Here is a 27,257-nt window from a genome sequence, read left to right on the forward strand (position 1 = left end):
CATGCATCTTTTCCTAAAACTGTTTAATCTTTTTCTTTGCTAAATGACAACATGTAGCACTGCTACATAAATATGTGGATGACAATTGACAATACTGTGTTATACTGTATATCCTTTACCTTTTCATCTAAATACAGATGATATGAGGTTAATACAGGCTAACGCTGGGGAAAGTGTAAAAATGTGCAACCCACGTCTTCAGTTTATCACAGAATCACAAAAGGCTGATAAATACCTCAAAGTCCAACCTTTGATCAACCCCCATCTTGTCAACTAGGCCACAGCACTAAGTGCCACACCCAGTTATTATGTTCCTTGTTGCATCTATTCATATTGTTTATAACAGTGTCAAGAGGCTTTTCCAGAAGAAAAAAATCAAACAAAAGATTTTCAAAACAATTCATTAATTTAAATCCACAATAACAAGATTTTCTATTAGTTCTACATCTTTCATTGTGCATTCACACAATGAAATCAAACACTATCCATTAAAATAATTCAGAAATACCAAAATTCATCATTTTTTCCATTATATGGAGGCTATTTACATAACAAATGGCAATTCAATCAGAATTCCATCCTTAAAAATTTTGTAAAGGAATAAATTAGTGATCCATGTTTGAAGCAACACAGAACAGGCTAATTCCACGTGCATGTAAAAGGGAGAGCTTTTTCAGCATTAAGTTAATTACCATTAAATTATTTGGAAAATAAATCAACCTCAGTGTTTCTTTGTTTCCAAATACCCATGCTGACTAATCTGCAGCAAATATTGGCATTAGATACCATTACACTCATAAACACAGTAGTGTGCAGTACTTGCAAATTCTCACACCAATGCAATGTGCCTTATACACAATATTAAACCTTTTGTTTTAAAAGAACTAGCTTATATAGAATAATTAACTTGCCAGTCTGCTTTAATAATCATTAAATGTTATACACACTGAGGACAAAGTTCTCTTTATGCTACAAATACATGTCCATTTACTGACCTGTCTGCAGCCACATAAGAGTTCCCAAACCTAGGTTCAGTGAAGCAGTCACAAAGTGAATCATACAAACACTTCTTGCCAGATCTAGGTATTAGAACATCAGCTTCTCTTTGGGTACAGAATCATAAACAGGGTTGGGTACCTTGTACAACCCTCACTAGAACTTCTCAATATTGAAGTGATACGTAATGGTTCCGGAATTTAGAAAGTCTATACCAAAAGCAGCACATATTGGAGACAAGACCTAAACAGCATAATAAATAAACGATCATTTTGATTTTCTGCTGTATTCTGCCTCAGAGTCTCTCACTATTCTAGCCAAAGTATTCTGGACTGCCTGCCAGAGGTGCAGATGGGGTATCTGGAAGCTGGGTGTAACATCATAGTTTATGGTGGTACATGCATGCAAACTTCTGCATTGGTGTGTTAATTGCTCCACCTTCGTGCATATGGAAAGAGCATGGACTGATGCAGATGTGAACACCTACCCTTCCTTTTGCATTTTTACCTATTCTACATGCTTGCTGTTTGAGTGGTGGGTCTCAGTACTCATGGGAATGGAGATTTGGGTCCTGGCCACTTTTATACTAACCCTCAGTATACACTGCTCAGCAGAGCTGCTGGTGCTCTCAAAGGGTTAAGCAGTTCAGGCCTATCAACAGAGGATTGAGCACAGTTTTTTTTTGTGTACATTCCTAGTATTGTCCCATCCTCAAGAGGAACTTCAGACCTAAACACAGTTTTCCAGATGGCCGAAGTATTCCTCTATGATGCTCAATTTGTACAGTGCTCAAACTCTTTCACCAGTAACTTTTACTTCTCATAAATGATTTGTTGAGTAAAACCTGACAAACCCTTCACAGAGAACATTCATCATCCAATAATTTAAAAAAGCTTGACTCTGTTATTACCACACCAGGGGCCTGGGGGCTTGTTGGCAAGACTTCATTGCATGAACAGCATAAAAAAGCTAATGGGATCCTCACCAAAATTTTTTTCTAAAAGAAAACCAGAGGCAATACAATTCTGCAGTCAGTGAATAAGCTACTAATCACTGAAATTAAAGAATTCAAACAAAAGTGTGTTGTGGGTAGGATACATGAAGATATTCTATTTAACTATAAACCAGTAATTAAATTGTGTTGACAGCTACCTATTATAGTGTATGCTACAAAAAATGGCACCATTTTTCATGCAGATCTTAAAATTATGATCAGTTAAACTACCAAAAGGACCACTGAAAAGAGTACTATTTTTAATCCGTTGTAGACCACGTCCAGAAGAAGACAAGAAAAAAAGCAAGAGAAACTTTCCTCTGAACAGTGTACCATCCCACATTGCCCATTTTTATTTTTAAAGCTGGTTGCTTCACAGAAGAAATCTGAAGACACAGATCTTACGTGTGTGGTTTTGCAGAGAAGCACAGTAATTAGTGCATTATCAAAATTCAAGTACTCATCTAGGAACAATCGTGCACTTTCTGTTCCAAGAATAGCATATACTTAATAGCATGGTATCTTCTTCACTTTGTTTTAATGAGAAGTAGAACCTTAGAAAACAGATAGGGTAATTCTTGTAATGCTATATGCCATTCAGGTGAATGTCCTCTGGTATAGTATTTCATATAAAAAATGCAAAGGCTTTTTCCTCAGACACATGCATGGATTTTCTTACCTTTGGTTCCATTGAAATGAAGCTGTGGGTACCTCTACTTGAGAGAACTGACCTTTTAATTGTTTTACTATGGTAGAAGTGGTAGTAGTCCTTCAATGTTCCAATCTGTAAGAGCACAAAAGAAAAAAAAGGAGTGGAAGACTTAATTTAATGAAACTGGTTTCCTGTTTTTCATTTTGGAAAGTCTATAAATTATGCAATTTCCTCTGAGCTGAAATGTTACTTGAACCCACTGATCATCTTTCAAAAGAAGGACATATGATATGAAGTAGATGAAGTATCCTTGAGGCAGTAACTGCATAACCAAAGATTATAACTGAGCTGCTTAGTCTGGCTATATCTACCTTTTTAATGTTTAATTTATATGCAGTACTTCAGGTAATTCTATATCAATCTATATCCAAACTTGTCCTCAAACAGCAAGTATAAAAATCATTAAATTTTTTTTTCCATTTAGTTTGCTTAAGGACATGTACTATAAAACACACTGGTAACTTATATAATTAAACTACAAAAAGGACATTCACAGCATTGGACTATACAACAGGAATAGTTTTCCTGTTCTATCAAATGAGAGCAAAAAGTACAAGAAAGAAAGATGGAAATGGTAACTTCATAGGATAATATGCAAATTTCAAATGGTGCAATAAAAATGCTTCTTGCTCATCCCTTCAGTACACAATAGAAATATAAATGGTGAAATGACATGGCGTTCACAATTTGAAAAATAAATCTTCTTTTCCAGAGTCATCAATATGTCTGCTTTCATTTTTCATTTTTAACTTGAAACTTCAGTTTCACTCACCTACAAATATACAGTCTCCTCGTCTTTGGGAGAATGCCCCTCCAGCTCATTTGGAATTTTACCTACTAGCACACTGCAAATCTTGTAAGATACTTCATAATTTAGTTTCAAGTTCCTCAATGATGAGCAAAAAAAGTTTTTTCTCATTTCAAGTTAAAACTCAAAGTGATCTCATGAAACAGGCTTGGCTTTCCAAATAGAGCTAAATGATATCACCAAAGAGGATGGAGCAACATTTGAAAACTTTCACCTTAAAAAACCCTTCAGATTTCTTAATTTGCATCCATAAGAATACACACGCAGGAAACTTGAGAGCTCAGCAGTAAAGACTTAAAGAGAACTGGAAGTAAGTCACTCACAAATTCCAAGAATATTTAGAATATTAGAAAACAAAAATCTTGGGAAAATTTGAAAGTAGACTACAAATAAAACACTGATATTGACAGACAAAAGCAAAAATTTAAATTCATTCACTTAACAGGGAAAACTGGATCTAGGCTATAAATACCAGTCTGTGTGGGTAGTCCATCAATATCTTTATTTTGGAAGAGTAGCTTATGTCTAGTGTAACAAAAATACCAAAACATTCTGTTAAAACAATTTAGTTTATCATAAATTAAATAGGAATAGGTTTGTCTAAGACTAGTGAGTATATCAGTAGTAGAGTAATTTTCATGCTGCCTTCTCTCTGAAAGGCAATTCCAGCTGAACTGGCACACCTCCACAACACAAGTGAGCTCAGTTGTAGCGAACTGGGTTACATCTGGCTGGTGGCCAGTCAACAGTCCTATTCCTCAGGGCTCAGTCCTAGGACCAGCTCTGTTCAATATATTTAACAACAATCTGGATATAGGATTTAAATGCTCCATTAGCATGTTTGCTGATGATACCAAACTGGGAGCTGCTGTTGATCCTCTTGAGAGACTAAAGGCCCGGCAGATGCATCTGGATAGATCAGAGCTATGATTAATGGGATGAAATTTAAAGCTAAAATGCTGGATTCTGCACTGGGGATTAAGTAACCAGGACAAGCGTAAAATGGGAGTGAAGTGGCCGGAGCACAGCCCTGCAGACAGCAACCTGTGGGTGCCGGCTGACATGAAGCTAAGTGTGAGTCAGCCATGTATGAGGGCAACCATGAGGCCAAACTGCATCCTGGAGTACCCCAAATACTGCATAACCAGCCAGAGAAAGGAGGTGGTTATCTCATCATACTCAGCTTTGGTAAGGCTCATTTAGAGTACTCACTGCAGGTCTGGATCCCACAATTTAAGAAGGATGTAAAAGTCCTTGAATACATCCAGAGGAGGTCAACAAAGCTGGCAAATAGCATGGAAGGCATAGCTTGTGAAGTGGGGCTGAGCACTTGGGCTTGGAGAATAGAAGGCTGAGGTGTAACCTCATTGCTCTCTACAGCTTCCTGAGGAGGGGAAAAGGAGATGAAGCTGTTGATCTCTTCCCACTAGGATTCAGGGATGTGTCAGAATGGTTCAGAATGGCATCAAAGGAGGTTCACACTGAACTTTCTTTACCAAGAGCATAGTCAAACAGGCTTTTTGGGGAGGCTGTGAATGCCCCAAGCCTCTCAGTATTTATGAGGCATTTGGACAATGCCCTTAATAATGTGCTGGAACTGTTGGTCAGCCCTGAATTTGTCAACTAGATGAGCACTGTAGATCCCTTCCAATTCTATTCTATCCTATTCTATTCTCTTCTACTCTGTTCTACTCCATTACTTTTGACTGCAGCAACTAAAGTTTATTCTGATTTTAAAAGCCTGTAGCACAGTCCAGTAGCATCATGGTACTGTTGCACTCTTTCTACATCTCTATTATTTATAACAATCACTGAAATTTGGTGCCAAGCTTAGTGCAAGTGCAAGTGATGGCATGCTTCCCTGAGACAGAGGGATGTAATCAGTTACTTTCTGGATGTTTCCTGGACTTATCATTAGTCTCAAATAAGATTGAAGTGCTAGTGCTAGCTAAGATTGAAGTGATGCTAGTCTTGCTTTGTAAGTCTTCAGAGACCTGTAAAGTGCATACTCACCCCACCAGTAACCTATAAAGGTAACTGAACTTTTATAGACCTGGCTGCCTTCAGAGTGCATTAGAAACCCACTACTTTGTGTGTGTGTCTACTAAGGCACACGTTACTGAACAGACTCAGCTCAGACAGGCAACTGGATTTTACAACTTCACAGAACTGTTTAAACAGAAAGGCCATATTACAACAAAAATAAGCATCCATCCTGTTTTGTGCTACAAGGTCTCAATATCATCCAGCCCTCAGTGTTTTGTCTTGCACTAGTTTAAGGTGTTTATTTATTTAGTTACTTACTGAAGATTAACTCTAGCTCACCACTCTGAGGGCATCCAAACCAATAAATTTAGGAGATTACCTAAATTTATTTAACTGTACTCCTGGAGGTTCTACAGTTTAGCAGAACTAGCCATTCATGGAACATACTGCAGGCATCTGCATGCTTCCATCCCAAGGGGGACAGCATGAGGCTTTGTAATCCTTGTTCAGATCTACTCCCTCTGAGAACTTGGGCTGAGAAGACAGAATTAAGGCCTTGGAATTATGTATGGTAATTGCAATGCAATGTCTTCCAAACACCATTGGTTTTCTGATAATAATAGTGATCATTTAGAATTGTGAGACCTACAGCTTTAGTTCGCAATTGACAAGGAATTAAAACAAGCCCAAATCTTTTAAGTGTAATTAAATTCATAATCACTAAGTGCCAGTGCCTTTCACAGCAAAGTAACACCAGCATTACTAAAAGCATTTTTGCCTTCTCTTACCTTAATGGGAATTTACTTAGACCTTCCAATTCCTTGGACCACTAGGAAGAAGAATTAAACCATGTAACTACAGCACAATAAAACTTCTCATTGTGTATGTTCTTGTTAAATTGTTTTTTATACTTTTCACTCCCAGGTCCTAGAGGCATTCTCAGAGAAAATGAGTCTGAAGACAGAAACATCAGAGCTAACTACTTTACTACTGCTACAGACTGCTGGCAGTTTCACTGATATATCCTTGAGAAATCCTAATACTCTCCTTTTTTTTTACACAGAGGCATGATTTCTTCAAAAAATAAATAGGGAAATATTGCCTGGCCAAAGGAAAAAGAATGGACAGTGGGTGTAAAGAAGTCCTAATATATTTAGAAGTAGTCTTTGTAGATAAACATTTTCAACAGACCTATACATACACTTTAGTTGTACTATGTTTATAGTAGAACTAAACATACTTTTTTTATTTATTCATGTTATATGGTCACCAAACTGATCTATCTGACTAAACATACTTTTTTTATTTATTCATGTTATATGGTCACCAAACTGATCTATCTGACTAAGCTCTGAAACTAAACTGACTGAAACTTCTATGTAGCTGAACAAGAGTAGGGAAGTCATTCCAGCTACTGGGCAAAAACCTAAGAGATGCTTCGTACCCAGTAAACAATTTTTTTTTTTAAGAGGCAAATCTTCTAAACATCTAGGTGCAAAGTGCTCTTCTCCCAGAGGGCTGAGTAGTAAACAAAATGCTACTGATTTAGTGAATTGGATGACATACTGTAAGATTCCCTGTTTCTCCTGGACTTTAATGAATTTGCTCCTAAATGGATTTGGAAAGGAAGACAGATCAGGTACAGATATAATTCTGAACTCAGTAAGATACTAAAAGAGCCAAAGAAGCACACATCAGCTACCCCTGTGCAGAGAATATAAATCATTATAAATAGGCACAGGATCATATTTCACAGGGAGATGAAGGTATGACACTTCCCATTTTATAGAACTGCAAAAAATTTCCGAAGTTTTTAAGTCCTTGGCAGAAGAAAATATCAAAAAGAGAGATGAAGAAATTTTATGAAGTTTACCCTTATCATCTCATTTTAACAAAATCATTTCAACTCTATTTCAAACTTTTACACTTTTTTTTGATTGAAGCATTTTCATTTGTCTCCAAAATATAATTTCTGGTGTACTCTGTATAATGTGACAACATTTAAAACATTTTCATAGTGTCCCAGTTAAAGAGAAAAGGGGGTGGAGTTTTTAGCATTGTTTATTTGATACCACCCACATCATGCTTGGGGGGCAGAGCTTTGGCAGGAAAAAGCCAGGGCCAGAAACTGGGAATTTACCACTCTTGCCTTGGTCACAAAAGCAGAGTGGACTATGCTCTTAAACCATGGTGAACTTGGTCTCTTCTGCTGCCCACCTGTTTTTTTCCCTCCTCTCATTTTTCCTCTGTAGCTCTACTATGGGAGTTGCAGCGTTGAGGTGGACAGCTCCAGGCAGCAGAGTTGGAGGTGGCAGTTCAAGCAAGTGCAGAGGACTGAGCTTAGCCAGCAGCTGCACAATTCCTTTTTCCAGATGAACTAGCTTCCAGGTCTTGTTTTGTCCCTGCTTTTCACTCTTTTTGGGCTGGGTGGAAGGGTGGGAGAGAACACTATGCTGTGGAAGCTCTCCTCACCATATTGCCTTTGTTTGGAGATCACGCCTAGTGGTATCTTTGAGAAGTGTTTTTCTTTGTTCCTGGTGGTGAATGTTCTTTTGTGGGTAATCCCCCTTCTTTTTGAATAGTTTCTACTATTGATACTGCTGTGGTTATTGTGATTTTAGTAAATTGTTATTTTCATCACATAATCTCTCCTTATTGTCCCTCCATTATCAGAAGGGGTGGGCGCAAGTGGCATATTTGGAGTTTAGTTCCCTGTTAGTAAAACCAGCACACAAAGAATAACAGATGACAGAATGGCCTGGAAGACACCAAACTGAGTGGTGCAGCTGACACAGCAGACAAATGTGCTACCATTAAGGGGGACCAAGATAAGCTTGAAAAGTGAGCCCGTAGGGATCTTATGAGGTCTAACAAGACTAGGCAAAAAATGCACTTCAAATGTAAATCTGAAATCTCACAAGGAGAGTTCATAGCCCTTAATTTTGACCCCTGTTGGCTCGTTGTCGTTATCATGTAACAGTGTTCAATGATACTGCAGAAAACTGCCACTCCCTTTCCTTCTTGAATCACTCCAGACAAGCAAGTCTTAAGCATCTTAAAACCAGTATTCTGGTTCAGCATTTAGAGGCAAAAAAGCTCTGCAGAAGCTGCTAGCTGTTCACTGATCCACCCAAATTAAAGCAGCCATACCTAGTAAGGTCATGTTCATTCCAGACCTGTAACCTAAACTCAACTTATATTGCAAGAAATAGAACTGTGTAGTGGAGGTTTGGGGGGACTAGGATAGGGTTTTTTCACTGTAAGATACTACAGTAGTGACCACACTTTCTCAGTCTCCAGCTGTTTTCTCCAAAACCCCACTGTTGGGTCTGCCCCGACAGATCTCCAGCACACTGAGGCTGGAAGACCAATCACCATAAGGACAGCAGCAGAGCTGCTCAGAAATCTGAGCTGCAGACTGAGATGAGGGCTCTGTCTCTCCCAAACATAATATGAAATTTAAAGGTTTTTTTATTGGTTATCTAACAGAAATTCAACTGCCCATATTGTGGAGATACCTCTGTATGATAGAGGAAGGAACCTTGTTCTCAAGGTTCATATCTGCTCCTCCCATATGCCCTTTTCTTCAGGTTTGTTTTAAATTGACATGATGTCTGCAAAGTGTTGCTGCTCCTAAACAGTGAAACTCTGAACAAGTCAGGTTGGTCTTACATACACCCCTTCTTCCTGAAGAATTTTTTGAGTCTCTTAGATGGAAAAAGGCTATACTCTAAGCAGGACTTCTAGCCCAGTTTATTGAATCTTCAGTCTGGAGGACAGGACAGTTCAAATGGAAAAATTAAGATTCCCTTTTGAACCACCTGCATATGAAAAATAAAGAAAACTGTAAAAGAGTGAAGTTAAAAAAAACCACATGGCTATTTTAGCAGAAACATCACGATACCACAGAAGTAAATCACACTGCTTCTCTTCAACCTGGTGGGAACACAACACTTTACCATTTAACTACTGGCATTTCTTCTCATTCAAATGAATGAGTTGGTTTCATTCAAGTTCAAATGGAGAGGAAAGCACATCACCTTACTGAATTAAAATACACCATTTTAGCCTTATTTTGTATTTTTCATTTATGTTTCAGTTAATTGAATGGAGAAATGTTGTCTGGGCACTTGCCTGGAACTAGTTTGGCTTTTCAAATAGCTAATGCCTAAAATTAGTAGCAGCCATTAAAATAAAGTAGCTCAGCCTTATGTTCTTCAAGATATTGTCACTGCTGTTGCTTACATGCTGCTGTATTTTGTTTTAAGAATAAAGTAGCACATTAATTCTTTCAATTGAAAAATAAACTCCAGCCTTTTAATTTTCATATTTGTTAGTAGGATTAAAACACATCGATATTCTGAGGTAGGTTATAATTTTTGATATCATTCTAATTCAGTATCAAAGTTAGAATTTTTTACAGTTATGTTATTGTAACTGTAGTAACATAACAGTTATGCCCAAAAATTGTTACTGTAAGACTCCACAAGGCAGGTATGCTGTGTGTGTGCCTGGAAACGCTGTCATGGGCATTTTTTAAATCCTGTCTCAGAGGCAATTTCCGGTTCTTTGCTGTGTGGTATATGCTTTGTGGGCTGTTTGGTCTTTGCTCAGGCAAAGGTTTTGTCTTCCTTTTTTGGATTCTCTTTTAATTTTGGGGGGGGGTTTGCACATCTTGGAGAGGCTGCATTTGCTGGCTTTGAGCTGCCTTAGGTCAAGTCCCACAGGGGTCTGCTGGTCAAGCCAGCTCAAGTCGTTGGCTTCCCGCTCCAGAGGGAAAGATGCGGTTGTCTGGAGCATGCCTATGGAGGTGTGACATCACCTTCACCTTGTCCTCCAGCCAAGACGTGGCCACCTCCAGCTGGATACGTCTTGTGAAAGGGCATTTCCAGCACTGGGGCCTCTCTTTGTTCACTGGGGGTTGTGAGATTTATCAGTTTGCTGTCAAAAAGTTACTTACTTTTTTTTCCTTGGCCTGTTGGCATTCTGTTACTAAACAGGTTTGGGGCATTTTTTTTCACTTCTATCTACTCATATCTTGTTCCTTACTGGTGGAAAGGGATTGGTTGGAATCAAGGGGTATGTTACTCATTTCAGAGTGCCCATTGTCTCAAACCAAGATAGTTGATCTATTTGATTTGGGATTACCTCTATAAAAATAGTTTTTCTCATCATTTTACTTTTCCAGGCTTTCTACTGCATTACAGAATATAACTTAAGCAAATTTATAGTCTCAATTCTAAAATATAATTTAATTTAAACTAAAAGCTACATTTAAATGTGGAATTCTAAATTCTTAGATAGATTTATTTTAAACTATTTTTAAAAATCAAAGTTCTATTTTTCCATATAGAGAATTGCTGTATAAAAAATGTATTATAAAATAGATTTAGCAACATAAACTGAATTATGTTTCCTCTGAGACTCCTAACTGATCCATAACTTTTAAAAGTTGAGGTGAATTGGAAAAAGCTTCCTACATCACACTTTCTGAATAAAGGTTACTTTGTACAGTTGTATTTTAAAACAAATATTGTCAAATGAAACTCTGCTTTTTGAAATTACAGTACTTTAGTGCTCTCTTGGTAACTTTATTTAGCACTTGGAATTACTTGGAAAAATAAAGAGAAAAAACCTAACAACCAAATAGCAATATAAAGTGTTTTATATCATTTAAAAAACCCAGAAAGTTTCTAACACAAACAAGTTTTAGTACAAATCAGCAGGTAAGATTAATTTAGGTATTAGAAAGAATAAATTCAAACTGTATCATAGCCTTAATTCTAATACATGCTAGATCACACTAAAATTTATTAATTGCAGGAGGAAGAATCCTTCCAAACAGGACTGTAGCAACTTTTTTTAGATTATATGTTTGTGTAAATCCTATTGTTATTGAAATTATGAACTCTGCCTTACTGAGTTCTGAAAAGTGGGAGAGATTAACTGATTTTTTTAAAATAAATTAATGCTTTGATCACATTTAATTAAAATGGTGCTACTTCTAAAAGTGCAGGTAAAAAAGCAAAATTGAAGCCAAATCACAAAAAGAGAAATCCCAAAGACACCCATCAGGTAAATAAAGCCAAGGAAAAGCTGCCTGAATAAAGAAACTGTGAAAATGATGTTTGAGTCCTACGTGGATGAGCAGCAAAGCCTTCCATGCTGCAGTTACAGGAGCCCTCAGTAAATACATATTCTTTGCAAAAGTTATGACACAATTAGAGCTTGAGCTTGACCCCTACTTTTCTCTGTTGTAGCTTCAGCTCTGAGAAAAACATGCATCAGTCTTTATGGGAGGACAATATCTGAGCTGTGCTGTGTATTGGTACCCTTTGAACACTTCCCTATAGATGAGGGCATACAGATATGGCCTCAGAGATGTTAAGAATGAATAAAAAGAGAGAAGCTGAAGGTATATTGGGCACTGTGTTGATTGTTCAAGCATTAAACTGAAAAAAATGTCACTACAGTACTTGTAAAATTTCTTTGAAGGTTGGTAAGGGTTTCAGCCACCCCTTCTCTAGGACTGATAAACAGGTTGTGACTATTAGAATAATGTTCAAAAAATAGCTAAAAATTAATGAACATGGGTCCTTTATTATTGGACAGACAGTGGTAGAGGGGTTTTTATGAATTGTAGACTCCAACAGATATATGAGCCTAAAACATCTGGGGGAGATGGTGAAGAAAGCCATTTCCACATTGGTCATGTGAAATGTTAAAAGTCAAGTACAGTAATGACAGGCATTAATAACTGCAACTGTGAGCTTTGCCTCATGAGCACTGCAGGAACTGGGAAGCTCTCATCCCAGTCAAATAAAGTAATGCAATGTTACACAGCAAACCTGTGACCATGGGCTTGCAGTTCCAGACAACATTACATTTTTCATTAAAATGCTCAAAAGAAATAAATTATTTCCTTCATTCTCATTCATCTTTTCTATAATTTCTTTTCAACAAAACCAACGTAATATAAACTGGTAGTTTATGCCCCTTTTTGTGAACCCCAGTGAGTCACCACGTTTTTACTTCTGCAAGTAAAAAGGAGTGAAACAAACTGTATTTTTATTATGCTGAACAAACAAAAGTAACCTCTGCAGTATTTAAAGCAACTTCAATGCAATCATCATGCATTTGAAAGTTCAAGTCATAACAAACATATTAACATATTTTTTATCTGCAAAGAAGCTGTTAGGCAATATGGTCATGTTTGTTTCAGTACCTCAGTCATCATTTTGATGAAGCCATCAAAAAGGAAACAAATACCTTTAACCTTTAATTTTGAAGAGTCAACTAAACTGCCACTGCCTTCTGAAATCTTTTTTTTCCCTTTCCTAACTCAATAATCTGTAATTTAAAATGTCTAAATTATATACTGCATTAACTGAAGTGAGCTTTGCCTCTATTTTATTGACTTCCAATCCTATTTTATATTGCATCACAAAACAAATGTAAAATGAGGATGCATACTCATGCAGCGACATGAATGTTTGTTGGAGTAACAAATAGAACTGCCATATACCATACATTACTAGACATGTTTGTTTCTTCACCTGTGCTGTCATACATGTAATTATAATAAAGCATAAGAATGAGGCTTGACAAAGTTCTGACCAGGCTACTTCATTCATGAGAACAGTATAAAGGTTAGTTAACAGGTTTTATTTTTTTAACTACTGCAAGAAAATTGTCACAACAAACAATGTGCATATTCATTTCCTTTTAAATCTTGATTCTGAAATATTTCACAGGCATCATCCCTGTCCTGAAACTTGTAAACATCTACCCAGTCCCATGGGATCCAGTACCTTCTCACTTACAAAACTGCAAGTCAAAACTAACTGTTGAAACTAATGAATTTCAGAGGTAGAAATCAAGAGCAGTCTAACCTAATGGAGTTACTTGTATGAGTAAAAGATTTAAGAACCAGGCAGTTCTTCTACAACAGTAGAAATACTGTTATATCTGCATCCAGTTATTTAAACATCAATATAAAACTCCTAAGCACATTAATAGCAAGGGAATTTATACCATTCAAAATGACTAATGTGGTGACTTACACTAGTCATACTGTTTACAGCGAACATTTATATTGCCAGCAATAAACCTTTTCATGCTGTACTTTGTCTTACAAACCTGAATTCAGCTCTTACTGGTCATAGGAAGTACAATGTTTTCATTGAACTGATTTTCTCATGAGACTTGATTTAAGCAATTTCCTCTTCTATTACCGATATAATTTACCAAAGAGTTATAAAGAAGTGACTCATGGGAATATCTAAGACTGAGTTAAGTTCATCTAGTGGGGTGTGTAGGCAGTAAATCCAACTCTCTTATACAGTTAACCTAGATCAAACTTCCTCAGCTTTGTACTCCAGCAAAATCTGGTATCTTCCACTCTGTACAACATGTTTAACCAAATACAGAGAAGAATGCAACTGGTCCAGAACGCCAGGTTACTGACATATTCACCTATTTTACTTGGTTATTGCTTATACTTTAAAAAGTTTATATGTTTTTTTTGTGTAAAAGTTAGGTTTGTCAGTATTCTTTATTTATGTCTCCACATGTGAGCCCATTGACTTTGATAAGACAACTAGAGGAACACCTGTTCATGTAACAGTTTAATAGTAAGCAAACAAAAAATTCTCTTTGACAGCATCTAAAGATACACCAAAACAAAAAGCAAGCAAGTGAGTAAATGAGACCATAAAATATTTGTGCCATGTAGCATTCAAATATAGTACGAAATAAAACAGCTACATAATCATAAGTAACATTTAGTAAGGATTTGAGAAGTATTACAGAATACCGAGAAACTCTATTCTAGCAGAGCATATGTCTAGCACAGACTTGAAATATTCCATGTAAAGTTGCTATTTGCAATCACAATAATAAAATAAACAGACAAAAAAAGTGATACAAAACATGATATTAATTCAGATATACATGTCTCTCCTGCTGTACCATTTTTAAAAATGCTAGAAGATTCAATTAAGCTTTCACTGGATTCACTGGAATCTTTTATTGTATTTAATGGTAACTACACTTAAACCTTTTTTAACCTAGACCCCAGCAAGGCCCATATTTTTGATTGAGTGTAGTTAATCTCATTAAGCTAAGAACTAACTTAAGCTTCCAAATTACTACACACTACAGAGACAAGCCAAAGAGATCTGATACTCGATTCATTACAAAACATCTAAATTTACTAAAAATAATGATAAACAACTTACAGCTCTCAGATTCTATTTCACACATATAAAGTACATTCCTTGGTGATCTTGTCATTTGGAAAGCTGAATCTTACAACCTCAGGGTTGAGAGAATGCCTGAAAGTGTTTTTTCTTGGAGAAAGGATAAAAGTTTCTACTCTACATTTATTTAATACATTGATATTGATACCAAACTACTGAAATAAGAGAAAGATAGCTAAAATGACAGCAATGCATTGGATAAAATGATGTATTTTTCTTTATAAATGGATTTTCATTTCTATTTTGAAATATTGTGTCAGAGTCCTACAAGACAAGAAACATCAGCATAACTATACAAATTTCAATCACCACTAGAACTACTCACTGCGCAGTAATGTTTGTCAGATTAATATTTCTATTTTCCATGCAAGAAATGGAAATTGCTCAAATTTCACACAATTGGAATGGCAGTTATATACAAGAAAACTTCCAAAAGAGCAGTCTGTTGCAATGGTAGAACCATTTATTGATGCCAACAGAGTCCAGAGCCCTTTTGGGTCAGAGAATAGTTAACTCTAGTAGAAAACAAAGCTCTGCAACTCTGTTAATTCGAGAAGATGGTTTTATGATTTGTCAGTTGGCAACCCTCATCATGCACTGATCTAAAACTGACTGTGGGTAGGGGTGTGTTGTTCACTGACAATGGAAATCTAAACTACTCCAAGCTGAAGAAAACATTCAGCCTGATCAGACAGGCAGAAAGGAGTAATGACAGGATGTGGTGATGGGCACATGTCAGAAGTGTCAAAGCAATTACAGATATTGTCATACATGTATCCTCCAGGGGTTAACTTTTATTTCAATTAGGTATGGCTAAAATCCTATTGATATTGTGCTTTCAATTCATGGAAAGCAAATTGTTTTGTTTACAAAGGAGCAAGGAAGAAAACTGTACAGAATATCACAATTAATACTGCCATTCTAGCTAGGGCTGGAGCTCATGTTGTGTGGTGGTGACAGAATACATCTAGTCTGTCAACCTTACTGATTTAACTTGGGGACATGCAAAAACATTTTCAATGTTCTTACTAAGAGACTACTGAGTCTTTATTAAACTGCTACTTCATGAATACTTCATGGAGTATAATACTTAACAAACAAAAGAAGTTAATCTGCTTTTACATACATCTACTCTGTATGTATCTGCATTAGTTTCACTCTACACCCCATTGGTAAAACTGACAGTTGTGCAAGATGAGGCTTAGTTGCTCATGAAAAAACAGCTTATGCTGCAGCCCAATCCTGCAGGGAAGGGGTCTACTAATTTCCAAGAGGGGTAGGGGCACTTCCCCAGCTTAAAGCTGCTAATTTATGCTTGGATCATTGGAGCACAGCATATCCACAAAAGGATCCGATTTTTTTCAAAGTTTACTGTTTGATTGATTTGTTTGCCTCTGTTCAGCTCAGCTCAGTTACTCAAGATACAATAGTTGACATTCTGCAGTTCACAATGTTGAAAGATTATGGGTGGAATAACTGAATAAAAACACTCAGTAAATTAAAGTTATTGAAAATCTCATTTTAAAAACAGTTTTCACTTTTCAGAACAGCTGCGTAACAAATGTGATGTCAACTTTTAAAAGGAGATGTGAGATGAGGCTACAAGTCACTACTAGAAAAATGAATAGAAACTAAGAAATAAGATAATTAAGGGACACTTGGGTAGAAAGTCACTGCTTTGGAAATAGTTAAACAGAAGAAAATTGTGCCCTACAAATTTATTGCTGTTCTTAAAAGAGGCCAAACATATAGATAGAGATGGGTAAATAGATACACTCTAGTTGAACTTCCAAAAGTCTTTGACAATATCTTTCGCCCACAGGTTTTAAGAATTTAAGAACCCATTGCAAAAGGTCTTCGCAGAAGTAAGCAATCAAAAGAACAATGAAAAAAAAAAAACCTAAAAGCAAAGCTTAGGAGAAATTAGTTATTTTTTTATTAAATAGTAATTAGCTTCTTGCAATGAGTGGAGGTTCCAGATGGAGTTCTGTTGTGTTCAACTGCAGAATCTCTTCTGGAAGCTACACTATTTCATTACAAAAAATATGCATGGGAAAAAGAGTGAGCAATGAGGTGTAGAAATCAGCCATGACAGATGTAAAAACTGCAACAGCTGACTGTGCATGAACTCCAGAGAGACCCTGCAAAACTGAGTGACAACAATATCAAATGAAATCCAGTACAGACAAAAGTAGATTAACTTATGTACAAAACGAATGTCACACTAAAAAGAACTGTTCAGAGCTGCCCAGTACTGTACCATTAAAGAGTGACAATCTCAAGGTTATGGCAGACTAATCCACAGGAACTCAGCTCAGTAGAAGTCCCCACAGTAAATTACATACTAGACATTAGTTATCATATGAAGGATAAAGCAGAGTACATGGCATTATGAGAATAATGCAAGGTTTTCTCACATTAAATACTATGTAGCTCTAGTTCCCTCTGTTCAGAGGGAGATCTGAAAAAGTTTCCAAGTAGGAAAAGAAGAAAGGACAAAAATTTGGTAAAACAGAAGTTTTATGATGAATAACAAAAAGTAAACTAAGACCTTTCAGCCTAGATACAACATAATTTAGAGGAAAATATTCAAAGTCTGAAAAACCAAGTATGGTGTAAGAGTGGACAAAAATCATCTTTCACCACCTCTATCAAGTAGCCATCTAACAAAGCTAGTAAGTAACAAGCAAAAGAGTAGTGTTAGCAAAGAGTTTGTTACAAGAGTAGCAAACTTTGAAAATCCTTGCCACAGAATATTGCGGATGCTAGAGGTTTCATTTTATTTCAAAGACTGAACAAGAATCTGGACAAAGCAAACATTGCAGATTTCCAAGCATGCAGAAACAACATCCAGTTCAGGCAGACTCCTTATCTGAAAACAGCTGAAGGCAGTGTTAGGGAGAAGCACTGGATTCTTGTTTTGTTCTTCCTTGAACAGGACAGTAACATAAAACCACTGGCCATGCCTATGGTAGTGGCATCTAGACAGATCTTCTATCGGCCTTCCATCCTTTTACGGCTATTTCAATAAGGGTGCTCAGGTGAACAAAATGTTATAGGATCTACTTCTCTATGCCCTAGATGTCATACTTTAAAGGTGCAACACAGCATGCATTTTCTTTCCTGTCTGTTTTTAAGACATGTGTTTGTTCCACAAAGAAAGGCTCCTTAAAAGGGAATATTCTCGGGGTTTGTCCAGAGGGGAAACTACTGACAGACAACACAGAGAATGGAAATTTTCAGTTCCCTTGAAATTGCAAAATATAGCTTAAAGACTAACTAGCAAATTAGATAAAAGAATGTAAAAGTAGGCATACAGGATGCTAGACATAGCTTGAACCAGTGGATAAAAAGATAATAAGGAACCTACTAGGTTTTGTGGCAAAGTTACAAGAACCAACTGCACATGCCCTCAGAGGAGTTCCAGGCCAGGTTTACAATATTGGGGGCACTCAGTGAATACAACCACCAGAGACCCCTTTATTTAACACTCGAGGACCATCAAACGACTTCTAGTAAGGGGTGGAGGCCTGTAAATTTGTTCTAGGAGAAGCAAAGCATATGTATTAGCTAGGAAGTACATTCTAATGAATATGTATGACCATGATGGAATAAAGACCTTGTTGTCAAGTTTCACAACACACACTGAAATGGAGGAAAAATCCTCTGAAGGTGTCCAGCACTGTAATAAAGAATGCCTGCATTCTAACACTTCAAATTGTATTAGAAAGTTTATTTTCAAGCTGATTTCAGTATCACTACATGCTACCACTGATTAAACTATATATTTCTAAAAGGACAACTAGTTATCTAATTCTAATTGACTTTTAGAGACACAGCACTATTCTGTAACACTACACTGCCTTCTAAGCACTCTTACACAAAACCTATTGGTTTTGTTCTAGTTTGAATAAAATATATAGCACACATTTCAGCTGTGACTTGCAGCATCTCTTAACTCCAATCTGACCCCAGAACACAAACCTAAGTGATGCCTGTTCCCTGCTGGCACAGAAACATCCTAAAAAGAAAAAAAAAAACCAAAAAGGAAAAAAAAAAGTAACTTGAGCAAAGATGGGCCTGATGGCTATCCCTTATTAAAAAGCATGCCATCCCCCTTGGGATCAGGTTTCTTCTCTTTGGAAGAGTCTGTGCATACAATTTTTTCTTTCTTTATTTGTTTAGAACTGTATATTTCCTCTTGCCTGATTAACATGCTTTTTATAATCTCACCTCCATTGTGCAACATCTTGTAATACACAGGAATGTCCACAACAAGCTGTTCTGGCAGGACTTCATTCTGTAGTTCTCATACTCTGCTGGACTTGCCAATATTTCATTCCAAACAGTTTTTCATTCTGGAAATATCAATCAAATTGAGCCCAGTATGTTGCCAAATAAACACTTACTGTCTTAAGGTATGTATCATTGGCAAGCGGGATTCTGTTTGATCATATCTTTTCCTGTGTTTGGCAGGTGACAAAGAGTACCACATGATATGGTTGACATGTATTTCCCCACTTGCTGATTTTCCAATTGATTATTTGGAGGAGAAGAAAAAGGTATACTGGTCAATCACAGACCACAGAACATAGCTGTAAAACAAGAAAATAGGACACTGGAAATGTCTTACCTGACAATAAGCATTATTTATGGCAAAAGAGTACAAAGGAGTGCGGTGGTTGTATACAAGCAAGACATAATTTCTGGTCAAGGCAAACACATGTCAATCAAATCACAGCAACTATGATGACTGTAGGAGTGGGAGGTCTATCTTCTCTCTCCTAATAGGAAACCAGAAGCTACAGAAGCAAAATAAAGGCTGACCCTGAAAATGTCACAGAGACAGATGAAGCACAAGAGCAGATACATAACACTGGCTGTTGACTAAATTTAGTCTGTAAGTTGGGGGAAAAAGAAATCACTTTTACAACTGGGGTTAAAAATCTACTTATGAACACCTTAAGGTACATATCACTCATGATTCTGTCCAATCCAATATTCTTCAGATTTTTATATTTATTATATTATTTATGTTTATTTTGAGTAGATACTTTGCAAAATAAAAACTATATCTATCTTCAAGTACTACTTGAGTAATAGTACCAAATTCCTGAAGTAGGGCACAGAATTAAACTATGGAACAGTAGGTCAAAACTTCATAAGATTTATCTATTTATTACAGCAGGGCAGCAAACAATTACCAGCTAGAATTCCTCTTGAAATTGTTTTGGTCAATATTTCGACTAGTGACCTGAATACTGGCACAGAAAAGACGCCTACTAAGATACATAAAGACTCAGAGATTATATGCTAGTATGTTGAGGGGCAGGAACAGAATTCAAAACAAACTGGCACCGTAACACATGGTCTGGAAATGCAGTACAACATTTAGCAAAGGCATAAGCAAAGTACTACACCTAATAAATAGCAACCTACTGAATAAATTCAGATTGGAGAACAATGGGCTAGCACTTTGGCAGAATCAACCTGCGAACCATAGCAGATCACAGGCTGAACTCTGTCAAGAATGTCATATGGCTACAGGATAGACAAATGCCATAATGGGTTACATAAATAGGAGTGCTTTCCTGAGGACAGCTGAAGGAATCCTTATGCTGTACTCAGCTGTAATGCTCTGGCAGCTCCTTGCTCAATATGAGGATCATCTTAGAAAGACTAGAGTCAAACAGCATGACTGGTCAGTGAAAGGCCTCACTGACATAAAACAAAGGAAAGGACTGAACTTGGATGGAAAACATAAAAGTCTGGAAGAGGGAAATGCTACAACTTTTCTGATGTTGCTACTCTTTACATTCATAGAGAAACAAGAAACACCAGCTTTGAATTCCAGAAAGACTAATACAGTTTTGACTTCACCAGGGCAAAGAGTATAAGAGATCACTAAAACCACTAGCTTCATTGATACTGTGGAACTTCCTTACTGAAGACCTTCAAAAACAGGTTACATATCTGCCAGGAAACATGTGGGCATAGCTGGTTTTCCTTAAAGGCACTACAGTGGACAAACCGATCTGCAGTGATTTCCCTCTCGCCCTTCACTTCTACAGCTTTAGCCATTGTCAGTCAGAGGTTGTCATACCAGACATGACTGCTGTCATACCAGAGGTATCATGCACCATGGATTTACATCAATACATTTTACAGATTTCTTCCAGTTCTTCCATTTAACTCATTTAAGTCTGGTCCACTCCTGCACTTTCATTGAGAAAGTTTGCACAAACATTGTCATTTGTAAATTGGGCTTGCAACTACTTGGTATTATTAAAAATACAATTTAGTTTGTGCTTGCCTAAGGGCTTTAAATAAAAAAATCATCGCATAATTTGTAGTTTGACCACTATACTGTTACACAAGATTATCATCTTCCCTCATTTTATAACAACACACAAATGCTACTAGATTGCATGCATGATCAGAAAGCATTCCTTTTCTTCACCCAGCTCCTAATGAAAAGCTCACATTTACTAGAACTACGATCTGCTCTCTCTCCCTCCTCCCTCCCATTTTAACTGCAGAAACGAGAAAACTACCACTAAATATGAAGAAATAGCCATGGTATACCCTTTGTAGACTACAATATGTTCAGGTGTACTGGTTCTGTGGCATTATGAGCATTTGCAAAAAAATTTTTTCCAAACTTACATTTTCCAAATAGTTATCTCCCAGTGATTATTCTGTACCACCCCTTAATGCACTTTTTTCCTTCTATGTATAAGAGAAAATTCTGTTTTCCTTGGTATATTTTTACATATCTGTAGATGCAGATATGTAAAAATATCTGCATATGCATACAACTTAGAGTACACCTAGCTTTAATTCTTTTAATACCATTGTCCTGATACTTGTATCCTTAGTACTCAGGACTTCATTAAACTTATTAAATTTTAGTAAGGCATACTCTGTTGCAATACTGTGAGCACACAGGCTCTTAAGAGGTATGGTTCTTCTATTATCTATCTATATTATGAGATACTTGAACTTTACACAAAGGCCTATCATCTTGCTTTTTTGAGACATCCTTGTAAAGTGGTGGAGACTTTTGGTAGCAAACTCCTTTGCTGAAGACAACCACCTTAGTTTAGGCTTTTTATCTCAAATTAAGTTCCTTTTTTCCTTAACTGCTTCCTTGTCTTGCAATTTGAACTACTTAGTTTGCAAAATTTACTTCTGCCTTCCATCAGGAGCAGATTTGGAAAATGAAAAACAGCCATTCCTCCCATTCTTTCTATCAATTGACACAACATCTTCTCTGTGACATCAAAAGAATGTCAGGTTTGAAATGAACAGGTTTGAAATATTATTTACTAAACTTTTGTGTGATCTGCTGGCTTCAAACAATACTCCCAGTTAAAACAAACAGACAAACAAACGCACCACAAAACACTTACTGGCAAGTGATATCAGCATTTACATTATTTAGAAAGCCAGATCTGTTTATCTTACTGTGATTCCTGAGACACAGCTCAAGCTGAGCACACTTACGTGCCTTTTGGCTAATAGTGTCTATTCCTTGTATGAAGAAAATTATAGGGATCGGGTGGACAGTCACTTGCAAAGAGCAGGGAATAGGCTACTCAATTCTGGAAGAGATCAAAAAGGTAAAATTCTTGGACGAATACTATCAGGAGAAAAAAGATGTGATGTAGGAAAGTGCTCACCCATCCTCAGCTCATACCTAGAATTAAGAAAGAAGAAAGGAAGAACAGGATCTGAAGTTTACTATTGCAGCATTTCTCTCCCTTGTTGCAACCACAGATATCTTTATCTCTTCCATTCTTCCATCACCTTTGGGATACCAACTGTTTCTCTCTCCTGTGCTCCTCAACCTTAAAGGAAAATCCACTGCCTGAACAAGAAACTCCTGGCACCTGATGACAGCAAATAGCCACAATATTTAAACCAACTGTACAAAATGCTACACAGACAGTATGTTTAACCCTTGACAGCTGCCAACAGTGAAAGAAATGTTCCTGAATGTCAGTGACAAATACTTTGCCCTAAGGTAAGGTCTGCTTTGTGTAGCAACTGCAAAATAGAAAACAAGCCAGCAAAGAGGTGCTGGGGATGCACTATAGCCCAAATTGCTCCCTCCAGCGTGGAACTTAGAACAACTCCCTGGCTGCTTTATGTTAGTCTATCTTATCACAGTCCCAGAGGGCTCTCAAGTCCAGACCACTGGACTTAGAAGACCTCTGCAAAAAGAACTATGCAACACTTCTTCATGCTAGAGAAACTACTAATTGCACTTCAAGGGTAAGTCAGAAAAACCTACATTGGAAAAGGGGGAAAGAAGTCAACTCTATGCATTTAAGTCCTGATATTACATGTTTGTATAATTTTAAAGTCCAGTAAAACACAGAAGACATATCTCTCATTGATAATACAGGAAATACAAGATAAACAAGAAGTATGTCAGAGCAATTTGTAGGAAACAGGAAACAGAACATGTAGCCTGGAAAAACATAGAGTTAAAGAGGATTCGTTCTCTGTTGTGCTGTGTTCCCTAAAAAATAATGGACAATTCCTCTATTCAATGAATAGAGAAGCTAAAGCTTTGAGTTTTCATAGTAAGACACGAAGACTACAGAAGTCTGAGAGCAACAAAAGTTTACCAGAAACTGTGAGAGAAAGAGTTCTCAATTGCTCACCAGCAGGTCATCTCAAGGCCTCTTTTAACAGCCCCTTCTGCCATCTATTTCTGATTGACTTGTCCAGTCATTTAGCAAGCCATTGCAGGTTTGCTATGGCAATGAAAATTACTGAAGAGGTATTTCAAGACTCAACTGGATATTCTCCAAATCACACCAGCATCAAAAAACAGTAAGTTAAATTCCTCCCGTCACCAGGAATGCACTAAATAACAAAATCTGGGAGAAGGGATGTTAGCCAGTATTTACAATTCAGAGCCTTCCTGGGTCTACCATCTTGTCTCCACTGATCAACTTTATTCACCTTTCAATGCCATTTTTCCACAAACACAAAATTAACAGAATAGTCAGTGGAAACAAGCCCCCTGGAACCCCTCTTTCCCCGTTTCCTGCAGCTCTAATCATGCAATTTGCTGTTGTCAGAATGCTCCTGGTTTGCAACTTTCATTTTTGTACAGTTTCACTACTTCTTATCTTGAATATTTTAAATAGGTTATTTTTCTGGATAATTTGTAAGTTGGTCCTTTGGACCAGCTGCAGTGGAATTTTGATTTAGCTTTTTGCGCTTTCTTTTTAAAGATGAGCTCATAAATTTAATGCAACCAAAACATTATGCCTATTGTGTAACTCTATGAGAAAATTCTGCTTAGTGGTGTCTCTTGTTTTCAGAGCATATTTACCTAAGAAAATATCCTTCAACATCTCACACAAAATAATTTTTTTAATTGCTATTGCAATTGTCACTCAGTAATAACCAGAAGATTATGCCCCATTCTTATCTTCTTTTTGCACTTCCTGTGTTGTATGAAATATTTTCCTGCTTTTCCAAATCTATGAAAAAAGCTCACTATGGGCAAGTCCACCTCGTCTGTCCAAACTGTTCCTGATTCTCATTCTCCAAAAGTTAATACCTTACTCCATTTACCCGTCTTTACCTAGACAACAGTCTAATCTTTTTTCATCTGTATACCTAATAAAATATTCTCCAGCTTGCAATTACTTATAGTCTCTATTTTCTCTCATTCTCATCTGTATATCTAATCTATATTATCCATAGTTGTATATTTCATATCTGTGTATAGATACTTTCACTGACACATAAGAAACAACAGAGGCTTACTACATTCTTTCCTTAATTCAAGATGGGGCTTACATATGCAAAGTACAAAAAGGCAGGCTCTGAGCTGACCAGCCAGCCTGACAAAAGAAAAAATGGGGAAAGGCGCATCCTGCAGCTGACACTAATTAGCTGTGGCTAATTTTGGCACTATAAGGGCCCAGATAGGAATACAAACATCTTGAGCATAAAACGTGTTAGACTAAAAAGAAAACTGATGCAAAAAATTTTGATTCCTAAACTTTAGTTCCAAAGTAGTACTTCAATTTTGACATGCAATCTTCCTCCCAGATTTTAGTGCCTCCAGCTGGAAGTAGTACTGCCTGCCTGCTTAAGTGCTCCACGAGAGAAGTTGATACTCAGTTTTTCTAAGCAACTGCATCCTTACACATCATGTTTTGTGCTACCCCAGTGACATTTTCCAGCTTTTCTCATGTAAATTATTTATCTTAATTGACCACACAGCTGTCTAATTCAGGCTTGCAATGAGTGGGAACATTGAGATGTACTTTAAACTTTTGATTCAATGATGTAGTAAGTGGGAACCCTTTTTAAAACACAATAATAATCAGGTCTTACTTTGATTTGGTTGATATGAAACGCCTGGAGTGTAAACACAGCTGCGTTTTTGTAAATCTCATGTACAAAAGGAAGCCTTCTGTACCTGTAAATGTTCATTTCTAACCTTTCAATTCATGTAGAATAAACTACTGTCTACAAAGAATGTACTTGGATGTTTGCACCCAAGCATGCAACAGGACTGTTTATTTTGTAGGCACTCGCCTTGTAAACCCGACATATGCAACTTGGATTTTGAGAACAACTACGAGGAAAGCCTAGAACGCTGAGTATAAACTCCTTAAGAAGCAGTGATGTTAGGACATCTCAAAGATAACTGTGCCTAATTGTAGAAGAGGGGCATTTTTCAGTGTGATGGGATCCACTAAGAACCAGGTGTTTGCTAACTTGCAGTTTCTGAACCTGATTGTATCCAAGAATTTTCTGAAATTTCTGAAATCCAAGAATTTCTCTGGACCGAGCCAAGCCCAGGTGTGGCCTCGGCCCCACCAGTGAGCTCTCCTTCCCCACGAAACGCCGCGGGCAGCCGCCCGCCTGGCAGCCGCTCCGGGACACCCTGCCACCGCCTCCTTCCGCACGCCCCGCCAGCGCGGGGGTCGGGACGCCCTCCGCGCCCAGCCGGCGGCCGCGGCTGCCACGTCCTGGCTGCCTGCGAGACCGGCGCTCGCAGCAGGACGAGCTCGTCTTGTACCAGCACTTTTCAACTCGGAAAGGGAACACCGGAGGCTGTCCGCCGCGAAGCGCAAAGTTCAGCCGCAGCGAGGCGGCGCGCAGAGCCGCGGCGGGACGCCCCCCGGCGATGCCCTCCCCCTCCCGCCCTGCGGGCGGCTCCCTGGCCCGCGCCCCGTTTCACACCTGGCTTCGAAGGGGAAGGCCACGACCCCAAGCTCTCCGGCATACCTGTCCCCGCGCATCACCTCCCGGGGCCCGCGACGGGAAGCCGGGGCGGCTCCGCTGACCGCCCCGCGGCGGCGGCGGGGCCTGCGGCGGGGCCGTGCTCGGGCAGCGGCCGCGGGGCCGCCCGTCCCTTGCCCTCGTCGCTGTCCCTGCCCCGGCGGCGCAGGTCGGCCGCAGCGGCGGTGCCCGCTAGGAAGTAGTTGTGACTAGCGTTACCTGTCCTATATTGACGTATCCGTATTTGCTCGCTATCCTGTTGGCCTCCGGGAGCCCCCCGGTTATCCGCACAGCCCAGTGGTTGGTGTAGAGGCGCGTCCTGCAGGCGGGCAGCAGGAACCCCAGCACCAGGGTGAGCCGGCAGAGAAGGTCCCCGCCGCCTCCGCCTCCCCAGCAACAGCGGCGCTTCCAGCCCATCTTCTCCTCTGCACGCAACCCCCACAAAACTTCTCCTTCCTTCTTCCGAGGCCCTTGTCCTCCCCTCCGGGCCGCTCCGGCGGTACGTCCTCCGAAGTTAGCCCGAGGAAGAAACTAGGAAGAGCTTGGAGTAGTGCATTGAACCACCCGGGGGTTAAATGATGAGGGGCTGGGAATAGTGGTTCTGATCAGTGATTGCTGCTGTGCCCTCTTCCCGCCGCTCTGCCGGGATTAAGTAACTTGCTTGTGAGAGCTTCTCTCACTGTTCCTGAGCGCCAGCTTCCCCCTCTATCCCTAGCTACATGGGAAGTCGTCTCTCCGCGGGGAGGAGGGGTCCTTATCCCTCTCTCTACGTTTCCCTCCTCTCTGACTTCCTTCCCCCTGCCAGCGGTCTTCTGCCTCCTCTCCCGCGTCTGGCTTTTCTTCGCCTCTACTCGCTCCCTCTCTCCGGAATCCGGGAGCAGCGCGGCTGCGGCGGCAGGCGATGTGTGAGTGTTGGCAGCTCGGAGCCTCAGTGCACTCCGACTCGGCCACCTCCCTCTCCCCTCCCTCCTCCTTCTCCTCCGCCTCCTCTCCCCGCCCTCGCTCCCGCAGCGCCGAAGGCCAGGGGAAATGGCAGCCGAGTCGGCGCCGGGTTGCCTCGCTCTCCGCGCTCCTGGGCCCCGGGCTACCGCTGGTCTCGTCAGCCGCCGCCCCCGAGCGCTGTCTCTGCCCCCCCGCCGGGTCCGGAGGCCGCCGCCCCGCCGGCGGGGCTGCAGCAGGAGCGGCGAGGTGCGAGGCCTGCGGCAAGGCCTCGTGTTCGGCACCGGCGGCGGCCTCCCG

The 27,257-nt window shown here is 38.9% G+C and overlaps 1 protein-coding gene across 2 annotated transcripts in view; it reads right to left on the bottom strand.

Annotated features, from left to right (window-relative positions):
- PCSK5 (proprotein convertase subtilisin/kexin type 5) overlaps window positions 1-26,985 on the bottom strand; it is a 230,532-nt gene extending 203,547 nt beyond the window's left edge. For both annotated transcript variants that reach the window (XM_054652466.2, XM_054652467.2), the window contains exons 1-2: window positions 26,238-26,985; window positions 2,670-2,774 (exon numbers count right to left, since the gene is read on the bottom strand). In XM_054652466.2, coding sequence (XP_054508441.2) covers window positions 2,670-2,774; window positions 26,238-26,435 — 303 coding nt within the window. In that variant the 5' untranslated portion in view covers window positions 26,436-26,985. The remainder of the gene's footprint in view (window positions 1-2,669; window positions 2,775-26,237) is intronic.
- Window positions 26,986-27,257: the final 272 nt, after the last annotated feature.

The sequence above is a fragment of the Agelaius phoeniceus genome, chromosome Z (genome assembly GCF_051311805.1).
Source record: "Agelaius phoeniceus isolate bAgePho1 chromosome Z, bAgePho1.hap1, whole genome shotgun sequence".
NCBI classification, from domain to species: Eukaryota; Metazoa; Chordata; class Aves; order Passeriformes; family Icteridae; genus Agelaius; species Agelaius phoeniceus.